General features: G+C 42.0%; 1 protein-coding gene across 1 annotated transcript in view; it reads left to right on the top strand.

Moving 5' to 3' along the window:
* Window positions 1-18,705, top strand: part of cpxm2 (carboxypeptidase X (M14 family), member 2) — a 28,938-nt gene extending 10,233 nt beyond the window's left edge. The window contains exons 4-14 of the mRNA XM_085761920.1: window positions 757-896; window positions 4,703-4,787; window positions 5,728-5,878; window positions 6,936-7,024; window positions 9,225-9,348; window positions 9,556-9,752; window positions 11,422-11,601; window positions 13,022-13,319; window positions 13,628-13,767; window positions 15,144-15,243; window positions 17,874-18,705. Of these exons, the coding sequence (XP_085618046.1) occupies window positions 757-896; window positions 4,703-4,787; window positions 5,728-5,878; window positions 6,936-7,024; window positions 9,225-9,348; window positions 9,556-9,752; window positions 11,422-11,601; window positions 13,022-13,319; window positions 13,628-13,767; window positions 15,144-15,243; window positions 17,874-18,130 (1,761 nt within the window). The 3' untranslated portion in view covers window positions 18,131-18,705. The remainder of the gene's footprint in view (window positions 1-756; window positions 897-4,702; window positions 4,788-5,727; window positions 5,879-6,935; window positions 7,025-9,224; window positions 9,349-9,555; window positions 9,753-11,421; window positions 11,602-13,021; window positions 13,320-13,627; window positions 13,768-15,143; window positions 15,244-17,873) is intronic.

Genomic DNA, 18,705 nt, shown 5'->3' with positions numbered 1-18,705 from the left:
ACTCGTGATAAAGAGGCTGTGATATTATACACTCAGCAAGTCCGCAACTGTGTGTCAACACAATGTTTAAGTTCAGATGAAGTAGACGAACAATGTGTCCTGTCAGCGTACAGCATGTGCGTGATGGTTCGCGCCATCTCTGCTCTGAGCCAACATTGTCAAATGGTGCAGCACAAGGCTTTTTATGGATGGAGGAGCTTTTAATGCATTGAAAATTAGTTTAACATTTTCAGCTGTTGAACCGAGCGAGCGTCAAGAGAAACGTGTCCTCGCGTTACATCAGTGAAATGTTACGACGCTGAAACTGTTGCAGAAAAGTCAGGAATGCTGGGGTTTTGGTGGGGAAAGTAAGAGTCCTGTCTCACAGATGTGTCCGCAGTTTATTTCTGTAATTCAGCTTTACTGGCTTTATTTTTGCCCTTGTTAACTCCCTGTAGCCCAGTGTGAGTTATGTAGGCTGCACCTGTTTTACACAGTCAGTGTGCTATCTTCATCATGGCAGGAAAACACATCCACCAGGCCTTAGCTGATTCTTATCTAGACAGCATAGACTTCAGATTGTCAGAAGATCTAAACATCTAAGCAATGTTGACTTTTGCATACTTCACCCTCTTCACACATTTGTAAGAAAGCCAAGTAGCCACTGTCAGCATTACTATTCAGTCTGCTGTACCATGCATACACCATGTGTGTGAGTCAACATGTACATCTGGAATAAAACTGTGCTCCATGCATGCGTCTGCTTCTGGCCCGCAGGCAGGCCTTTATGAAGATGACCTCTATGACGGGGCCTGGTGCGCGGGGAGAGATGACCCGTTCCAGTGGTTCGAGGTGGATGCCAGGAGGCTGACAAAGTTCACGGGGGTCGTCACACAAGGCAGGAGCTCCCTCTGGTCGTGAGTAGAAACCCTGCACACACACACGCACGCACGGAGAGCTGCAGACGATTGCGAAGCGAGGACGGGGATTTTCTTGTTGCCCAAGTTGACTTGAAAGGATAATTGTAATCAGGGGGTGATGGGTTTCGTGCCAGTTTCCCTAAGTTTCCTCAAATCCTAGTGGTGTCTGTCTTGAAGATGTTTTTAATCATTTCATTTTTGTAGAACACGATACATAATCCAGGATATTTAATAAGAATCTCTAAAGCTTTGTCTTGTTTTTGTTTGCTGTGCAAAAGTTGGTCAGTGCAGGCGCTACGCTCCACATTGCTCCCTCATCTTATTTCAGAGCAACACTAACAACATAATATGAGAGGGAAATATGCAAAATAGATTATTATTTTTATTTAGATTATTATTTCATGCTCTGTGCCAGACCAAACATCTTGAAATTGCAAGAAAAAAAAAAAACAAGAAAAACATGGAAGTAGAGCCTGGCTGGCTGTCTGTTTATATTGGTAGCATTTTTAGATTAGCAGTTAATCTTGTGAAGTTTGCAGGGTTCGTCCTCTGGGGGTCATGACTGTCTGCACAAAAGTTCATGGCACATCACATAATTATTGAGACTGAGTCAGTGTCTAGATCACAGTTGCTGACCAACTGACCATCACTGCCACGTGCCGCTACAGCCACTTGGCTTATCCTAACCTAAAAACACATAGACGGCCAAATTAAATATGGCATGAGTTTCAAAATGAAAAACTGAAGAAGTGGGCCGGCAGCAATAATTATTCCAAAGCTCTAAATGTCTTCTTGGATTTTCCTTTAAACCCAACTGGAAAATTTGACTTCACAAATATAAACAAAACAAGCTTTTCAATCTCATTCCACATGGCGCCGATCCTTCACTGGTGTTTGCCCTTTTCAAAAATCTTTTCTGATCCCCTCACTGTGGGATTAAGGATTTATTGATTGGAGTGCAGCCTCATTCTTTCATGTCTCTTAAAAGGTCACCACATTATAAAAATAACACTGGAGGAAATAGATTTTTACTGGACTGTAAGATGGTTCATCACACTCAGATGAAGGCTAAAAATGGGGAACACAACGAGATGGCATTACTTCTAAAATCATTCATATTTTCAGTCATTAATTATGTATAATCATTTACTTTAACACAACTCTGAATTTGTGCATTGTCACTTACCAATTTTGACTTAGTGTGGGTCAATTAAGCTCATAATACACAAAATTACACTACAGTATACTGTGTTAACGTCGAAGTATCAATGAATACTATATCAATGTTGATTTTCATCTTTATTTTACTGTTGTGTTATTTATTTCAACTTGAATATAATTAAATTTGACCCAGTGACTCCTATTGGTCGTACCAGAGGGAAACAATAAATGTGTTACAGATCGATCAGGTTGCAGGAAAATAATGATAACTAATCCAGCACACAATTGTCTTGGGTTTGGTTTGGTTTGGTTTTCTGCCTATATGTACTGTTAACCCAGTCTAATGCTGATCCTAGATTGAATATGTGTGAATGCTGACTACTTATGCACACATGCTCTACAGTGCATAGCTGAGCTCTTCAGAAATCCACTCGAGGCTCACAAAGGATTAGGTGTGTGTGTTTTGTTATGGAGAACGGTACCTGTTGTCATAGTACTTCACCTTGAATTATTCAGCCCGCACTTTTTCAACAAGGCTGGATTCTCCATTATTCTCCTGTGGACGTGGCTGCATAAGCTTCAATTGTACCAAGAAACAATACAGTAAACTTATACTGACCATACAGGTATGAATACGGACCACCCGACTGAGGTTTTATAGGACTAATGGACTGACTCATGTTCATCTTAACTGTGCATGCATGTAACTGGGGACTTGATGGCATTACAGACCAAAATGTGGCAGTAAATGATTTCCAAGTTGTGCACATATACGTCAGTAAGTCATTAATAAAGGGCTCCAATACATTTAAGGAATTTTGGTGCTACAAAGCCAAAACAAAAATATTTATTGGTGGGGTTACATTCAGAATAGTTTGTAATTATTTGTATAGCATCATTCTTCCAGATTTATGACCTGCAAACTCATAACATTAGTTATATAGCCATACAAGAAAAGAGTATAAATTAGAGTATAAAGCTATGTTTTTTAAAGATAGTGTACAGGTTTTAGGAATAAGAAATAGAGAGATATGATAAACGAATTGATCTTAGTTTCACTCTTTCTTTTTATATTACAACAATTAAGTGTTCAACTGAAGAAAAGGTTGTACTCACATTTAAGCCAGTCCTCTGCTCATAAGAGAGAGGGAGAAAAAAAAGGTAACAACTGCCTCTGTTAACATTTTCCCGCACCACCTACCTACTCTGACTCTGCTCTGTAATAATATTTGACAACTTTTGGCCTTTGTACTTCTTAATTGGAAAGGGTGGCACAGACTTCTGGAAACTGCTGCGTAGTTGAAGAGCATGGGGAGATACTTTATCAGCCTGTGTTTGTAATTTTCCTTCACGGCCGGCACGATCTAAGGGTGCAAGAAGACATTGATTCCTGAGACAGTATTTCTCCTCAATTAGCTCTGTAGGGCATGTAGCTGTCTGTGGTGCCAGCTCAGGGGCTTCTGTCTATAACAGCGCTTTAATTAGCAGAACTGGGAATTCTTTGCCAAGCTGTACCAGCTCAACACTGATGTCTCTATCCAAATACATTGGAGTCACTGCCAGCCTACAGTACATATTGCATATTCTGGGTAGAGCTTGCTCTGGCATGATGGGACATTAAGTCATCAGTGAACTCCAGTTACACACAGACATAAAAACACTGTTTTTGTTTTGTTATTTCACCTCTGCTCTGCGTATGCTGCTTCTGGTGGTTCATACCAGTGTGTTTGGAAGTACTTCTGCAATCTTGTGCTTCTGGACAGCTGTTTGTTTCCATTTACCTCCATTCATTATGAAAGCAGACTGAGTTGAGTTTTGCTCAACACATCCACCTGGATAGCTCAGTAGGAAATGGCACCAGGGCCGTTGTATAGGGGAGAAAGATGATGATAATTCTAGGGGCCCAGCACCCAGTAGGGCCCACAAAAAACCCCAGTAGTCTAATCTTTGTATGACTGAATTATTCTGCATAAGACCCTGACTAAAACTCATAGTAATGCTGCATTAGCATCAAAACAAAGTAGGCTAAATAAAAAATTACAATACATAGTCTAAGAAAAAAAGTGGAAAAGTCAGGGGCCCACTTTAGTATTCTTTCAGGGGCCCCAGAATTCCTAGCTACGGCCCTGAATGGCACTGACTATGCACTGGGAGGCTTGAGGTTCAAATCCCACTCAGGCCTAGTGTGATGCTGTTGTCACCCTTGTTTCAGCATACTACCTACCTAACCCTGGTTCTGGATTCATGAACCACTGCCTATGTTTCTGATTTGTTCAGCCATTCAAATGAGCGGATGAAATGAAATGAAATAAAATACCAACTCGGTCTTGATTATTATCTGACTAAAGTTTCCTGAACTTCTGAATCAGACCTCCACCCAGTTCAGATAAAAATCTTCTGCGTGACCAACTTCACTTTTGATCAGGTTCCAAAACTTTAAATAATGAAAATCTCCAGTGACACTGCTAATATAAATTCTTTGACCTCCTCTGCAATCTTCCTGCTTTTAAAACCGACTTCCACCCTGTGAGATTTAAGCATGTCTGGATGTGTGCTGAGCGGCGTCCTCGCCGTCACCTCGGCGCTGCATTTGCATTGAATTCTGCCTGACAGGATATTTCTCTTCCTCCTTCTCATAACAGAAGTGACTGGGTGACCTCATACAAGGTCATGGTGAGCAACGACAGCCACACCTGGATCACTCTGAAGAACGGCTCAGCAGACTTGGTGAGTAACAATCATGACATTTAAATAACCAACATTTCCCAATGGACAATAAAGTAAAGCTTTTTTGGCTTGAGTGTTATTACTCTCCGTCTCCGTTAACTAGCTTCATGAGGACTCTTTGTTTTGTGTGTCCCTGAGTGACTGGAAGCAGATAGAAAAATTAATTCTTGCTTGAGAGCAATTACACATGGAGCTGTGGGTCTCTGCTTATTTCCAAACTTAATGAGCTGAGAGGGAATAGTAAATACTGATGATCCTCAAGCAGATGGGGACCTCATTTTGTCTCTCTTTCTCTACTTGAAGCAACTGAGGAGACAGAAACCAAACACGGCAATACCCTGACAACAAACTACAACTAATCACTGAGGCATTTGGATGTAAAATAACATTGATATTAATAATCCCATTATCCATGAACACGCAGATCTGATTAAGTTGGTACTTTTGAGGAGAATCGTATCTCCGTTGCTCCCCGCTGTGATTCACATCCCCACAAATGAAATCTTGGTGTAATTGTAAGCTCCCATGGCTGTTGATGTCATCGATGTGGGAGATTATGCCTCTGCAGTGATTTAGTCTGCAATGCGAGCTTCCCGCCCTCCCTTTGCACCAGATGCCAAACTTCACTGCTAGTCTTTCAAAATGCCAAAAGGTGCAGGGAGGAAGTGCAACTGTGTATAGTAGAAATTACATTAAACTCCCAGGGGTGTCGGTGTTTAATGACTCTCAACAGGTGCATGCAAGTCTGTTTGCTTAAGGATCATGTGGATCAGATCATGGAAACAATAATGCCTCTTGATATGAAGGACGATTAGCATTCTTGGCTACATTGGGTTCATTTACAGCTGTAAGCCATCAAATGAACGAAGAAAATAATTTTTAAAAAATCCCGATCTCCAGTGTTTATTCACCATCGGGCTGATTGTGTTTGCCTCAGTAGATCTTCAGTGCCAACCGGGAGAAGGAGATCCCAGTCAGGAACATCTTCCCAGTACCAGTGGTCGCCCGGTACATCCGAGTCAACCCTCGCTCATGGTTCGGCAGCGGCAGCGTCTGCATGAGAGTGGAGATCCTTGGCTGTCCTATGCCAGGTGACGGGTTTGTATGGACAAAGCAGACACTGGATTATTCCAAATGAATGAATGAAATACACTGAGACTTATTGGTAGATGAGAGATGAATGTTCTGAAGTTAACGTCTGAATTCAAGAGCAAAAGTAACTAATTGGTCCAAGGCCTCCAGAATAATGTTACGGTTAGGTTGAGGCACAGGTTAAAATGATAATGATAGTGGTAATAATAAATGTAAAGTCATGTTTACGGCTGAGGAAACTGTAAATGAACTGCTGTTTCCTGGGTTAAAATCTTTAAAATCTTTAAAATGTTGCGTCCACCCTGACCTCTATGGGCTTTATAGCTCTACAACAGCATCATATTGCTTACGTTCCTGTTTCCTATTTTAATCTGCTGTGCCATGTTTTGGCTCTGGACTTCTTGAATTTCAATGACTAGGGCTGTTTTCAATCTGACATCTCACATAGCCATACCTTTTTAATTAATGGACTTGAATGTTTGCACTCAGCATTGGTTAGAGGGACAGTTCACCCTTAACGCAAAGCTGCCCCTCAGGTTCTCCCTCTTATCTCTGCTGGTATTAAACCGTGCAGTTTTGATTTTATGTGCCGAGGTTTTGAAACAACTCTCACGGAGACATTTCCCTCTGTAAAAATAGTCCCAATGAAAACACAACATGGCAACGTCTGTCGAGATTATCCACAGTAACTGGGACATTGTTTCTATAAAGCCAGGTTGCTGTTGAGTTATTAATGTGTAACTTTTGAGCGCTCGGAGCACAGCACATTAAATTAAATTTTACTTCCTTTGTGTCGGGATGCCGGCAGAAACCTCAAAGGCACTTATCTCAAAACCTTGGCACAAAATACCAAAACTTTCTGGAAGAATAGACACCACTATAGGCAACAGAGAAAATATTTTTCTTAGTAATATAGCTAAACGTGAAGGAAGAGAGCAGGTGTTCCATATTTATAGTCTGTACACACATTGTATGACAGATCATTCCTCTCCTTAGATACCATCGCAAATAAAGTCATATATTCCACTTAACTCAATATTTTCTGATTCCCTGCAGATCCAAATAATTATTACCACAGACGCAATGAAGTCATCACGACAGACGACTTGGACTTCAGACACCACAGCTACAAAGAGATGAGGCAGGTGAGTCACAGCGAACAGGAAACAACAGCCTACGTTGGGAGGCCCAGCTCTTATTTCTTATTCAGCAAAGAGACCAGAGCATGGAGCAATAAAACATCCTGCACCACTGTGAGCTAACGCCAGACAAGTTGTGTCCCTTTGCAAGAACAAAGTGTGCAACAGCAACAAATGAACCCAGCGCTGCCTGCCACATGAAAATGCATACAGCATCTCCTCGGCTGTGTCATTACTTATTCATATAGTTGTCATGAACAGTAGGCCCGTTTGTACCAACAAGGAGGACAGCTGTATTTGTCACTGTGTATCCTGTGACTGAGCGATTGCAAAGGTACAAGTGCCGTGAATTGTAATCGCCTCTAATGTAGCGGCCAAACGGTCGACCACTGGTGTCCTAACCTGCTGTTATGACCCACAATGAGCCAATGAGTCTCGCTCTTTAAACCTATAGCACAAAAGCATTCTTTTCTACCCCACCAATATATAAATGAATTAAACAGATTCGTCTTTTCTTTAACTTTTAGTTACCTCAGAAGCTAATTTGTGTCACACAGGGTGTCCAACCTCTATGGGCCTTCCCAAAGAAAGAAAGGATTATTTTTAAACTGGGCTTCTCAAGCCTTTTCACCCCTGACATTTCTTTTCTCCATGCAGGTACCTCGGTGCCATATCTCCCTCTTGTCCACGACAGTTTAAATAGTGCCATGAAAGTACCTCAGAGTGGAAATAGGCCACTGTGGCTTTTCGAATAAAGTACATATCCCTTGGGAGAAGTGAGAAAGATAGCTCTTAAGGGCTATCCTTTCCCAGATCGAGGACTGATTGTAACGTAGTAGCCCTGGGAATACTGATATTGCCAGAGCATGGGTAGTTTAAAACCATTACAAAAGGTGGTGCAAAGGAAGAATATTTTCCACATTCTTCTAAGAGGAGGATGGCACATTACCGTGGCACACCGCAGCCAAGAAGCCTCATTTAACACCGGCATTAGCTTAAGTATATATTGTAGTTGCTATAAGCTGATTTAAACACCGTCAGCACCATTCAATTTTGCCATAAAGAACAAGTCAACACCCACTTGGTCGTGTAGTGTTAAAACCTTCAAGCCAGAATGTTCTACATTGATTCTGCCAAACAGCATCCAGGTATTTACCAGGGGAATTCTGCGACTTATTAAACTGGTTGTAATCTATTGTTTAATGAACAAAAGCAGATGTTGGTTAAAATAGTCAAGATTTAACTCAGACTTAATTAAAACCCCATCCCTCCTGACTGGTTAATGCATTCTGCAGCAGCTGGAAGAGTGAGTAAACACAGATTTCTGACATTAATACAGTCGCTCCACTTAACAGCTTGTTAGTCTTTTTTTTCCTTGCTGCACTTCTTCTTTGTGTCTCCACCCGAGCCCACATGGGTAAATGATGGTCGCTGCTATTTTAATCAGGTCCTCTACGAGCCTGTCTTTATAATTACCTTGACTGCTTCTCACACAGCCTCCCTCACTTGCTAGAACGATATTAAATAAGGTCTGTGTCACAGCACTGGTGATATTGCTTTTAAATTTCCAATAACATGGAGATAACTTTTTTTGTTACTATTTTGAGGCTTCACATACCCAGAATTCAACGCGTAATTTTTGGCATCAAATTTGAAGTATTTCTTTATATTAAAAAAAATTAACTTTCATGACTAAATAAGAGACAGTCAATATGAAAAACACATACAGAATAATTTTTGTTCATCTCAAATTAGATTTAAATCTCAATTCAAGGTTAATTTACCCTTGTTCTGGAGTTTAAAGCAAATTGAGTTTTCTTACTCATTCATCAACAGTAGCTAGATATTGAAATTTGCATTGTTGAGAGCACTTGTGATTTTTCCGCCAATTTTGTGTCAACTTCTTCCACTGATGAAGACCATGAAATAGGAGAGAAAGTTCAAGAACAATTACGTAAAACGTTTGGGACATATTTAGTGTGAAAAAATCAGTTGTTTATGAAGTAACTATAGTAACCAGAGCTACAAAAACTTTTGTTACACAATATTTCCATTCTCAAAGGTTAGTCGAAGCTGCAAAACATTAAAATATCTGAGAAGTTAATGCTTGAATAAATGTACTATTAATTGTTTAAATGCATTCTCTATTTTCAGGCTGCAGAATATTTTATGTAAGACCTAATGCTTCATTTTTTACTCTCTGCAGCTTATGAAGGTGGTAAATGAGATGTGCCCCAACATCACCCGGATCTACAACATAGGAAAGAGCTACAGCGGCCTCAAGCTGTATGCGATAGAGATTTCTGACAACCCGGGAGAGCATGAAGTTGGTGAGTGTATTAAAGGCAACAGTGAGTTTTAATCTAACAGGATGTGATTGCTCAATTAAATGTACAACGTCAGAAACAATCCCAATGTTCCTCGGGGTGTTTTTCTTTGTGTGTATGTACATTTTGTCACAGCAACTGCATATTTAATTTTCCTCTATCTTACACCCCCTCCCCATCTCTTGTCTTTCGTATGAACCTGTTGACCAGGTGAACCAGAGTTTCGTTACACAGCAGGTTCCCATGGTAACGAGGTGCTGGGACGGGAGCTGCTCCTCCTGCTGATGCAGTTCATGTGTCTGGAGTATCTGTCTGGCAACCAGCGGATACGTCACCTGGTGGAGGAGACCAGAATCCATCTATTGCCATCTGTCAACCCCGATGGGTACGAGAAAGCCTTTGAAGTGGTAGGTCTGCAAGACGGCCATTAGTGACCTCATATCAGGCACGCACTGCGGCCTCTGGTGAAAACAGCACCATATCTGCTTGGCAGGTCTTCTCCTAATGAGAGCACATGCGATGCAGGTGCATGCTAGAGAATTGGTTTGAATGATCAGGAGGAATATGAAGTAGGTCCAAAAGTCTGGACAGTACATGTGTTAGCTGAGTGAAAAGAAGTGAATATCTTGCCTGTTCCGCTGTAGCCTACCACTAAAACACATGTTGCTGGGTCGCCTACGGTTTTAAATCAACTGCACCCCTGTGAGATTAAAGGCTCTGTATTAATGAAAAGCAAACAGACAGAGAGGAGAAAAAGCGAGTCTGACAGCGCTTGGCTTTGGCGCAGTCAATGACATCATGTAATTTGGTGACCTGATGTGTAAGTGTGCTGCATGTACTGCAACGCTCTATTTCACAAAAGCTAAGGGCGCTAATTTTCCATGTACATGCACACTTAAAAGAGACAAAGCTGTTCAAAATTGTGATGCCTTTAAAAAGAGAGTTCAAACAATCTCGTTTTCTCATGGCTGGTACAACAAAGCCTAATTAGGTAAAAATTTGGGAGATTAAATGGAATCAAATGACTGTGTGTTATGTAAAAGGTTCACTGGTCAGAATAAGTATCAACTCTGCACACAAGACGGCAGCTTTTACTGTTTGGTTCCCCAGCTGCACATAGCTTTTTAATGTAGAGTTGGCTCTCACTAGCCTTTTATATAAAACTACAGCCAGTTATTTCTTGCAAACAATCTTAGGCGCCACTTGCACCAAATGGGGAAGACAAAGTAAATTATTGGCTGGCTCTAAACAAACTAAAGATAAATGAATATTGGATGTGATATGTGTCTGGGTGTGTGTGTGTGCGTAAACGTGGTTTTGCTAAACGTTAGCCATAGCAAATTGATTAGCCAAATATACACAAGATGTGTTTCTGTGGGCTTTCTCTGAAGTGTTTCTGCCCTCTAGTGATTCAAAATGACCCCAAAATGGAGCTTTAAAGGTGCCATGACAATTTCTGCCACTGCTACATTGTTAGCATTTACTTGCCAGTCTAGAAATGTCACTGACACTTGTATCCGGTGTTGGAAGGCAATGCCCGCTCTTACTTATTCTGTTTCTAACACGTTTTTGCTTCTTCTGAGGTTAGCATGCTAAGCAGCTTGGCTTTGGGCAGATCGTGAAGCACTAGAGTCCGGCCGCGTCAGTTCAACACGAGGGGATTATGAAGTAGTGCTACTCAGAGGATGTTTTCTAACCTCTTGTCTTGTAAACAGATTCATGACTGACAAGAAACCATGCACAGCAGAGATTTAAGCTACAGCCAAAGCACCTTTAGATTGTTTTTGGTCAGTACACCATGTTCCTTGATCTACCAGCTGTGTGTGTCGACTGGTGGGTTTTGTGATCAGCATAAGACATTACAATTTGTCAAAACCCGTGGTCGAGCTGTGTTGTGACGATGAAACCCGCCATCCACTCCACTGCTGGCCATGATCTGATAACACTGCAGGGCATCTTAAAAGATGAATACATCCCCACTCTTCCCCAACAAGCCACCTGACCCAAACTGCAACTGTCATTTTCTCATAATGTCCTTTTTTATTGTGTTTTCTTTTTCTTTTTCCTCTTACCCAGGGTTCAGAGCTCAGCGGCTGGTCACTGGGTCGATGGAGCAATGATGGAATAGACATTCACCATAACTTTGCTGATCTCAACACCATATTGTGGGAAGCCGAGGCCAAGAAGTGGATCCCTCGCAAAATGTTCAACCACCATGTTCCCATACCCGAGTGGTACCTGTCCAGAAATGCCTCAGTAAGTCTGATGTAAACTACTGTATCACATCTTAAAGCAGAAGTAAGCGATCCGGTCGTTTTGGCTAATGCTGCGTTCCAGGCAGGCTTTTGAAACCGTAAATTACAGCTTCAAGTCACAACTTACGACTTTGTAGCGTTCCAGGCAACCCACTCATGTTTTTCCGACCTGTTTTACCTGTGAAAGTCACTATAACGGCCACTCCGACCCGTGACTTCACAGGTCGGAAAAACACGAGTTACGGGTTGCCTTGAACGCACCATAACGTCTTGTCAGCCGATGGAGTTAGCAGCCCCCACCCTCGTCATGGATCTATTGGTCCTCGTCCCTACGTCACCATATTCAGGCGCATCCCTTCGCTGCACACACAGAGAGGACCGCCCCTTTATGCCGTTCTCTCTCCTCATTGGATAAAACTTGTAGGATACGAGAAAAGTTTTCTCCTCGGCTCAGAGCAGAGCAGAGTGACTGAGAGACCCGTGTTTCGGTCCAAACACTCTATGTAAGTGATTGCTGTCGGAAGATATAAGTATTTAAGACTTATATTAACACAAAAATATCGCTTACTTCTGCTTTAACTAATTTAATGCGTTTTTTCATACTGTATAATTTATAATCCTGTTGTGTTCTGGCTTAAAAGTCCTACTCACAGAATCATTTTTTAAATATTTCTGCGGCATATGATTTCCAATTAGTTTCAGTACTAATTGTCACCTATAGGTCACAAATTATCATATCCTGCCTCCTCCAGTTAAAAAACAAATCCCACAGTGAAGACCATCCGCCTCTTGAAAAGGGTAAAACAGGCATGTGGGCATGTCAGCGCTAGTCTATTTTCGGCGAAGCGGATGCTTTTGCTATTTGTGACAAAGAGGCTGTGAGCCAAAATATACCCGGCGATCTATTAAAAGCTCATCCTCACGAGTGTTTTGATGTTACTGGGAGCCATGAGTGAGTCACACATCGCCTCTAGAATAGCTGCAGCAGCTGCAGAGCTGGGATCCCCATCTGTGCTCAGGAAGCTGTGAAAACTGTCCTCGCTCGCCTCAGCGACCAGCCCGACCAGCGCTTAGAGATAGCAGGCCTAGTTTAATTATATGAGCCCAACATCAGAGACAATTTGATTAATTTCCTGATTGTGACATGCAGATACAAGCCACTGGGTCCTACGCGGCTTGTTGCTCCTTGATGAACGTTTGTTCACTTTTCAGAATAAATATTAGAGAAATTAGTTTACAGCAGGGGAGTGTGTGAACAACCTTTTTGAAGACTTTATCACTCTCGCTTGAGAGCACACCCTGGTGAAATTGTTTTCAGCGTGAGGGAGTTCATTTAGCAATCAAGGCGCTGAGATGATTGGATGAATTACATTATCCTCCCCTCTCCTATGCCCCCCCCTCCTCCTCCCTCCCCTCTGTAGGTTGCCGTGGAGACACGAGCTCTAATAGCATGGATGGAGAAGATCCCCTTTGTGCTGGGTGGTAACCTCCAGGGAGGGGAGCTGGTGGTGACCTTCCCGTACGACAAAACCCGCTCCCAGGGGGTGAGCCGGGAGCAGACCCCCACCCCGGATGACCACGTCTTCCGCTGGCTGGCCTTCTCCTACGCATCCACCCACCGCCTGATGACTGATGCCAACCGACGGGTCTGCCACACAGAGGACTTTGCCAAGGAGGACGGCACCGTCAACGGAGCGTCCTGGCACACTGCGGCTGGCAGTTAGTGTCCATAGCTGTTTTCTCCCTGAGCCCTAACACTGTGTTGCAGGATTTCTCCACTCGGCTCTGAGCCTTTGAGCTGTAGCTTTGTTTAGCGCCCACATCTGCATATTCAGTACTGAACCCCTTTGGCTGCTCCAGTGCCTCTAGGTTTTGGCTCAGAGTATCATGTAACAAATCAAAGGCAAACAAACAAAGATAGGCAAGAGTGCAAAGGCTTCAGACCTCATTTCACTGTTGATTATCTGGCCAGTGCCGTGATGCTGGACTATACGCAAACAATGTTTTCTCTCTTTTTTTTTTGGCAGGTATGAATGATTTCAGCTACTTGCACACCAACTGCTTTGAGTTGTCGATGTATGTGGGTTGTGACAAATTCCCTCATGAGAGCGAACTGCCTGAGGAGTGGGAGAACAATCGCGAGTCTCTTCTCGTCTTCATGGAGCAGGTACAGAGGCAAAGTAGCCCCCGCAGCTCTCACGTATACACACAGGGAAACCATGAGCACAATCACACAAACACATGCTTTTGTGATTATTATTTTGGAGTTGTTTCAGGAGTATGGTTGTTCATACTTGACTATTAATGCTTCTCTCTGTGGTGCTTACTTAAAAGTGCTGTATCGATATCGTACGAGCTGATCACATGTTCATTACAAATGTGATGAGATGTAACTCTAACCCTCAAACACCTTAATTGATGTTCGGGTAAAATTTCCTTTCTGAAATTTGCTGAAAACCCAAATAGGAAACCATCTTTAAAGGGATAGTTCACCCAAAATTCAAATTTCACTCATTATCTACTCACCCTCATGTCGACTAAGGGCTGTGAGAATTTTCAGAGTCCTCCGTGCCTTCTCGGAGTTACGGGGGGGTTCGCGCAGCAGTATTTGTCCATATAATGGTTGTGAATGGTGCTCACTTTTCTTCGTCCAAAAAGACACACCAAAAAACATCCAAATACCTCCATGCTGCTCGTCTGTAATGTCCCTCTTGTATTGAAGCCCCGACATGAGAAATTGTTCCGCCGGTCAGTGCAAATCACGCGAGATTTGCACTGACACAGGAAGAGCAGTGAACTGAGACACTGGGAGCTTCCGCTACAAACAAGCTTAAAATATAGACTTATTTAATTTTTTTCGGAACAGTTTCTCATGTTATAGGGACATTACAGACGTGCAGTATGGAGGTATTTGGATGTTTTTTGGTGTGTCTTTTTGGACGAAGAAAAGTGAGCCCCATTCACAACCATTATATGGACAAATACTGCTGTGCGGATCCCCCCGTAACTCCGAGAAGGCATGGAGGACTCTGAAAATCCTCCCAGCCCTTAGTCGACATGAGGGTGAGTAGATAATGAGTGAAATTTGAAAAGGCCTAAGCAAAAAACAAATTCTTGACTATTTCAGCTAAAAATGAAGACTACCTGAATATTTCATTATAGAGCAGTGAACAGTAGACTGGAGATCTTGTCCTCCAAATTCAAGTGAAACGAGGCTACATTCCCGGCTGCACTTGGAGAAGAGATGTGACAGGCTTGTCCTGTTATGTTGTATTCCGTCTTGTGCTGTGGACTTCAGAGGACCGGGCCCCCCTGCTGAAGCCAGCCTTTATTGAAATATTGATGCTGGACGAGGAGGAAAGATATTACAACATGTTAAACTGTTCCGTTAAACTGAAGATCAAACACCACGCGTTATACATTATACATCACATCGTCATCATTATCGTGTAGTTAGTATACATTGTTTTAAATTATGCAGGAGATGTTGAAGGGGGTAAACATAGGACAGGATTAACACACGGTTGTGCTTTTCATTTGCAGGTGCAACGTGGGATAAAAGGTGTCGTGAGGGACCTGCAGGGTCGTGGGATAGCCAACGCCATCGTCTCCGTGGAGGGCATCAGCCACGATGTTCGCACAGGTAAAATATCACACACTTTTAATACAGGTTCAGCTTTTAGTGGAGACACTAAACAAACATCTGAAAAATGTGTTCAGTGTGAGTGTGTCTGGATCCAAGCAGCTGCCTTGTCTTTTCCTGCAGCATGTGGATGTGTTTTCCCTTCATGCCTGAATTTTTAAGTGAGCTTTTTGAGTAAGCTCAGATTTTGCAGTCAAAGCAGCAGAAGCTATACCTCCAGGCGCTCTGACCTGACTGTCTCTACACTTCAGCTTAGTGCTCAGGAATGAGTCACTCTTACAGTAAGTTAGTCTTCCGGTGTAAAGATAAAAAAGAAAAAAAAAAGCTTAAACAAAAGCAGCTGATGTATTTTATTTGTCTGAGTCAATTCACAGTCATAGCTGGTGTCGTGGAGGCGCTCTGCTCTGAATTTGCCTATCGATTTGTGCGTCCTCAAGGCAATCTCTGCTGATGCCTAAAAAATGCAGCCTTCAAAGCCAAAGTAGTTTTGTACTTAGAGCGTGAAATCGAATGTCCAAAAGGACATTAGCCATTATTATTCCTGGAACTAAGTATAAGTCACTGCTTCCTCTCAGAAACCCTACTATTCTCAGTTGCAGTCAGGAAAGATTTGAGGCTATTTATTTTTGAAATATGTACCTTTTCAGCCGCTTTGAATTTGCTTTGGAACAGTATGAAGCTTTATAAACAGAAAGCAATCGTCCTTTTGTCAGGATGAATCGACTGTAGATCACTGAGGCAGCAGGCCAGACAAACAGACAGGCAGACAGATAGACCGGCAGGCAGCCTAGAAGTTACTGTTGTACAATAAAACATGCTTTGTCAAACAGAGAATTCATTAGCTCATTAGTATTTTATAGTGATGCATATCAGGAAACAATTAAACTCCCTTCTGCCATCTCAATGTGAGTAATGTGAGCGCAGATGTCCATGTGTGTCTGTTTGGATCGGCTGTAGATCAGCAGCCAGGACAGGACCAGCTATCATGTTTCATTTGTCTGTGTGACCGTTCAGACGTGTCAGGTGGGAGTTTGGATGACTGCAAGGAAGAAGCAACGCTGTCGTTTTTTTTTTTTTTTTTGAGTGAGTCGAGGGCTGAAAATACACCACAAGCGCATTCATGGTCCCAGGTCACATAAAGGCAGCGTTCAGCACGACGGGGACCAAGAAAATCCAGCATGACAAAGCAGAGCTATTTTTAAAGAATCTAAATAGGAATACAGAGCACCTCCTTCTCCAGAAGTAGAACACAAAGAACTCTCTAACTTTTATTTGAGGGTTTCAGATGAAGGCTTTTGTGATGTTTGCTTTTCCTCTCTCTCTATCTCTCTCTCTCTCTCTCTCTCTCTCTCGCCGCTGCTTAGTAGGCTGTTCAAATTCAGCTTTCTAGGACAAGATTTGCATACTGCTGCTGTTGCACAAATAACATGTAACTGTTATGTTTGTTGTGTTTTAATCCAAATTTCATGTTAACATGATCCTTTATAGGTGAAACCCTTGAAGATGCAGCATCCACAGTAAAAAGTAAAAAGGCAAATGTATTTTTCAAGCACAGTATCATACACAGAGGTCATTCAACGTGAAATTCCAAGCATAGATATAGAACTAAAAGCACAATAAGAAAAAACAGTTGTGAGATTTAAGATTTAAAAGAAAGTAGTAGAGTGTCTTCTTTTTAAAGCCAGTAAGAATTTGGGCAGATTTGATGGGTGGCAAGGTGGCAAGGTGGCAAGGTGGCACAGTTACTGCGCTGCAAGAAGGTTCTGGGTTTGATCCCCTTTCTGTGTGGAGTTTGCATGTTTTCCCTGCACCTGCATGGGTTCTCTCCGGATTCTCCAGCTTTCTCCCCCACAGTTCAAACACACACACTAGTTTGATTGGCAACTCCAAACTAAGAGCCCTTTAGATCAATTTTTGTTTAGTTTGGTATTCTTGGAGCAGAAAAGACCAAACATGCTTCTGTACTTCTCTTATTGCTGTGAAATCCATCTGCTTTGGTCTACCAAGGGCAGAAACAAAAATATGAAGCATGTTCCATCCTTTTTTTTTTCATGTGTAGAGGCTATAAGTCTTGATGTGTCATCCTCTTCTGTTTCAACTTTCGACTCTCAGATCCACCCAAATTATGGAATTGATGATCATGTATCAAATAAGACTATATTTTGGGGTCATGTTGTCATTAAAGTCATTAAACACACACAGTCAGAAGACCTCATGAGGATTATATTACAATAAAGGTTGCCATGAACAATACTTTCTACAGTATTTATGTTTATTTTTTATTTTTTTACTATTACTCATGATAGAAGAAATAAAACACTGTACATTCACCAACATGAAGCCACATTCTTCAAACTAAACCAGTGCACAGATTGGATATTTATTTTTTTAATTTTTTTTTAAATTTATACATAGTGAGTTGAAGCTTTGATCTGGAATAATGCACTTTTTTTGATGTGATGCAGTATTGGTTAGTGAGGTCAAACTTTGAGAAAGGGTCATATTGGGTTACATAACGGCTAAATTAAAGTGACGTATTATAATGTTTAAAAATTCAAAATACACGTTCACGTACACGAAAAGTCTGCTTTAGCATGCAACAGTCAGTGTAACTGTGTGTTGGTTTTCAGCGGCAGATGGTGACTACTGGCGCTTGCTGAATCCCGGAGAGTACAAAGTGACAGCCAGGGCCGAGGGCTACAGCTTCAGCAGCAAGAAGTGCGAGGTGGGCTACGAGATGGGCGCCACCAGGTGCGACTTCACCATCGGCCGCACCAACCTGTCACGAATCAAAGAGATCATGGAAAAATTCAACAAGCAGCCCATCAGACTGCCCGTCAGGCAGCTCCAAGCTCGCAGGACCAGGGAAAGACGCATGGGAACATAATGACTGGACGGGGACAGTGGAGGAAGAATTGCAAACAAACATCTGCTCTGATCAGACTGGGGTGAACTCCAGTTCGTGTTTGGACCTCTGTCAGATTCCTCCACAGGACTGTCAGAGGAATTAGTGTTTGAAGATTGAAAATGTGGATTAATTTAAACGGTTTGTTTTTTTGTTTAGTTTGGTTTGGTCCCCAGGCATAAGCTCTCTCTCTCATTGTTGTCATCTCAACTTTTTTTGATATCCACTGTAAACATAGGCTACAGTACAAGTATTTCTTTCTGTCAGGGGCTTTGTTTGTTCAACCCCTTTTCTTTCAGTCTATGAAACACCTACCATCTCTCCTTGTGACAACTATACGTACTGAAATGGCAGATAGGAGAATATAATCAGTTCAGAACTTTTGTTTTTCTTTCTTTTTTTAAAATAAAAACTATTGAAATATTGTCTGAGCATTAAGTTTAAGCTGTGCTGAGAAGTGGCCATGACTGCCATTATGTACATACTCATTAACTTATGTAACACAGTTATGTAAACCATTACAAAAGCTTTATTACCTGCACTTGTACAATTTCTGG

This window comes from Trachurus japonicus, chromosome 19 (assembly GCF_045865225.1).
Source record: "Trachurus japonicus isolate A0001 chromosome 19, Traja_1.0".
Lineage (NCBI taxonomy): Eukaryota > Metazoa > Chordata > Actinopteri > Carangiformes > Carangidae > Trachurus > Trachurus japonicus.
This window is presented reverse-complemented; position numbering and strand designations above follow the sequence as displayed.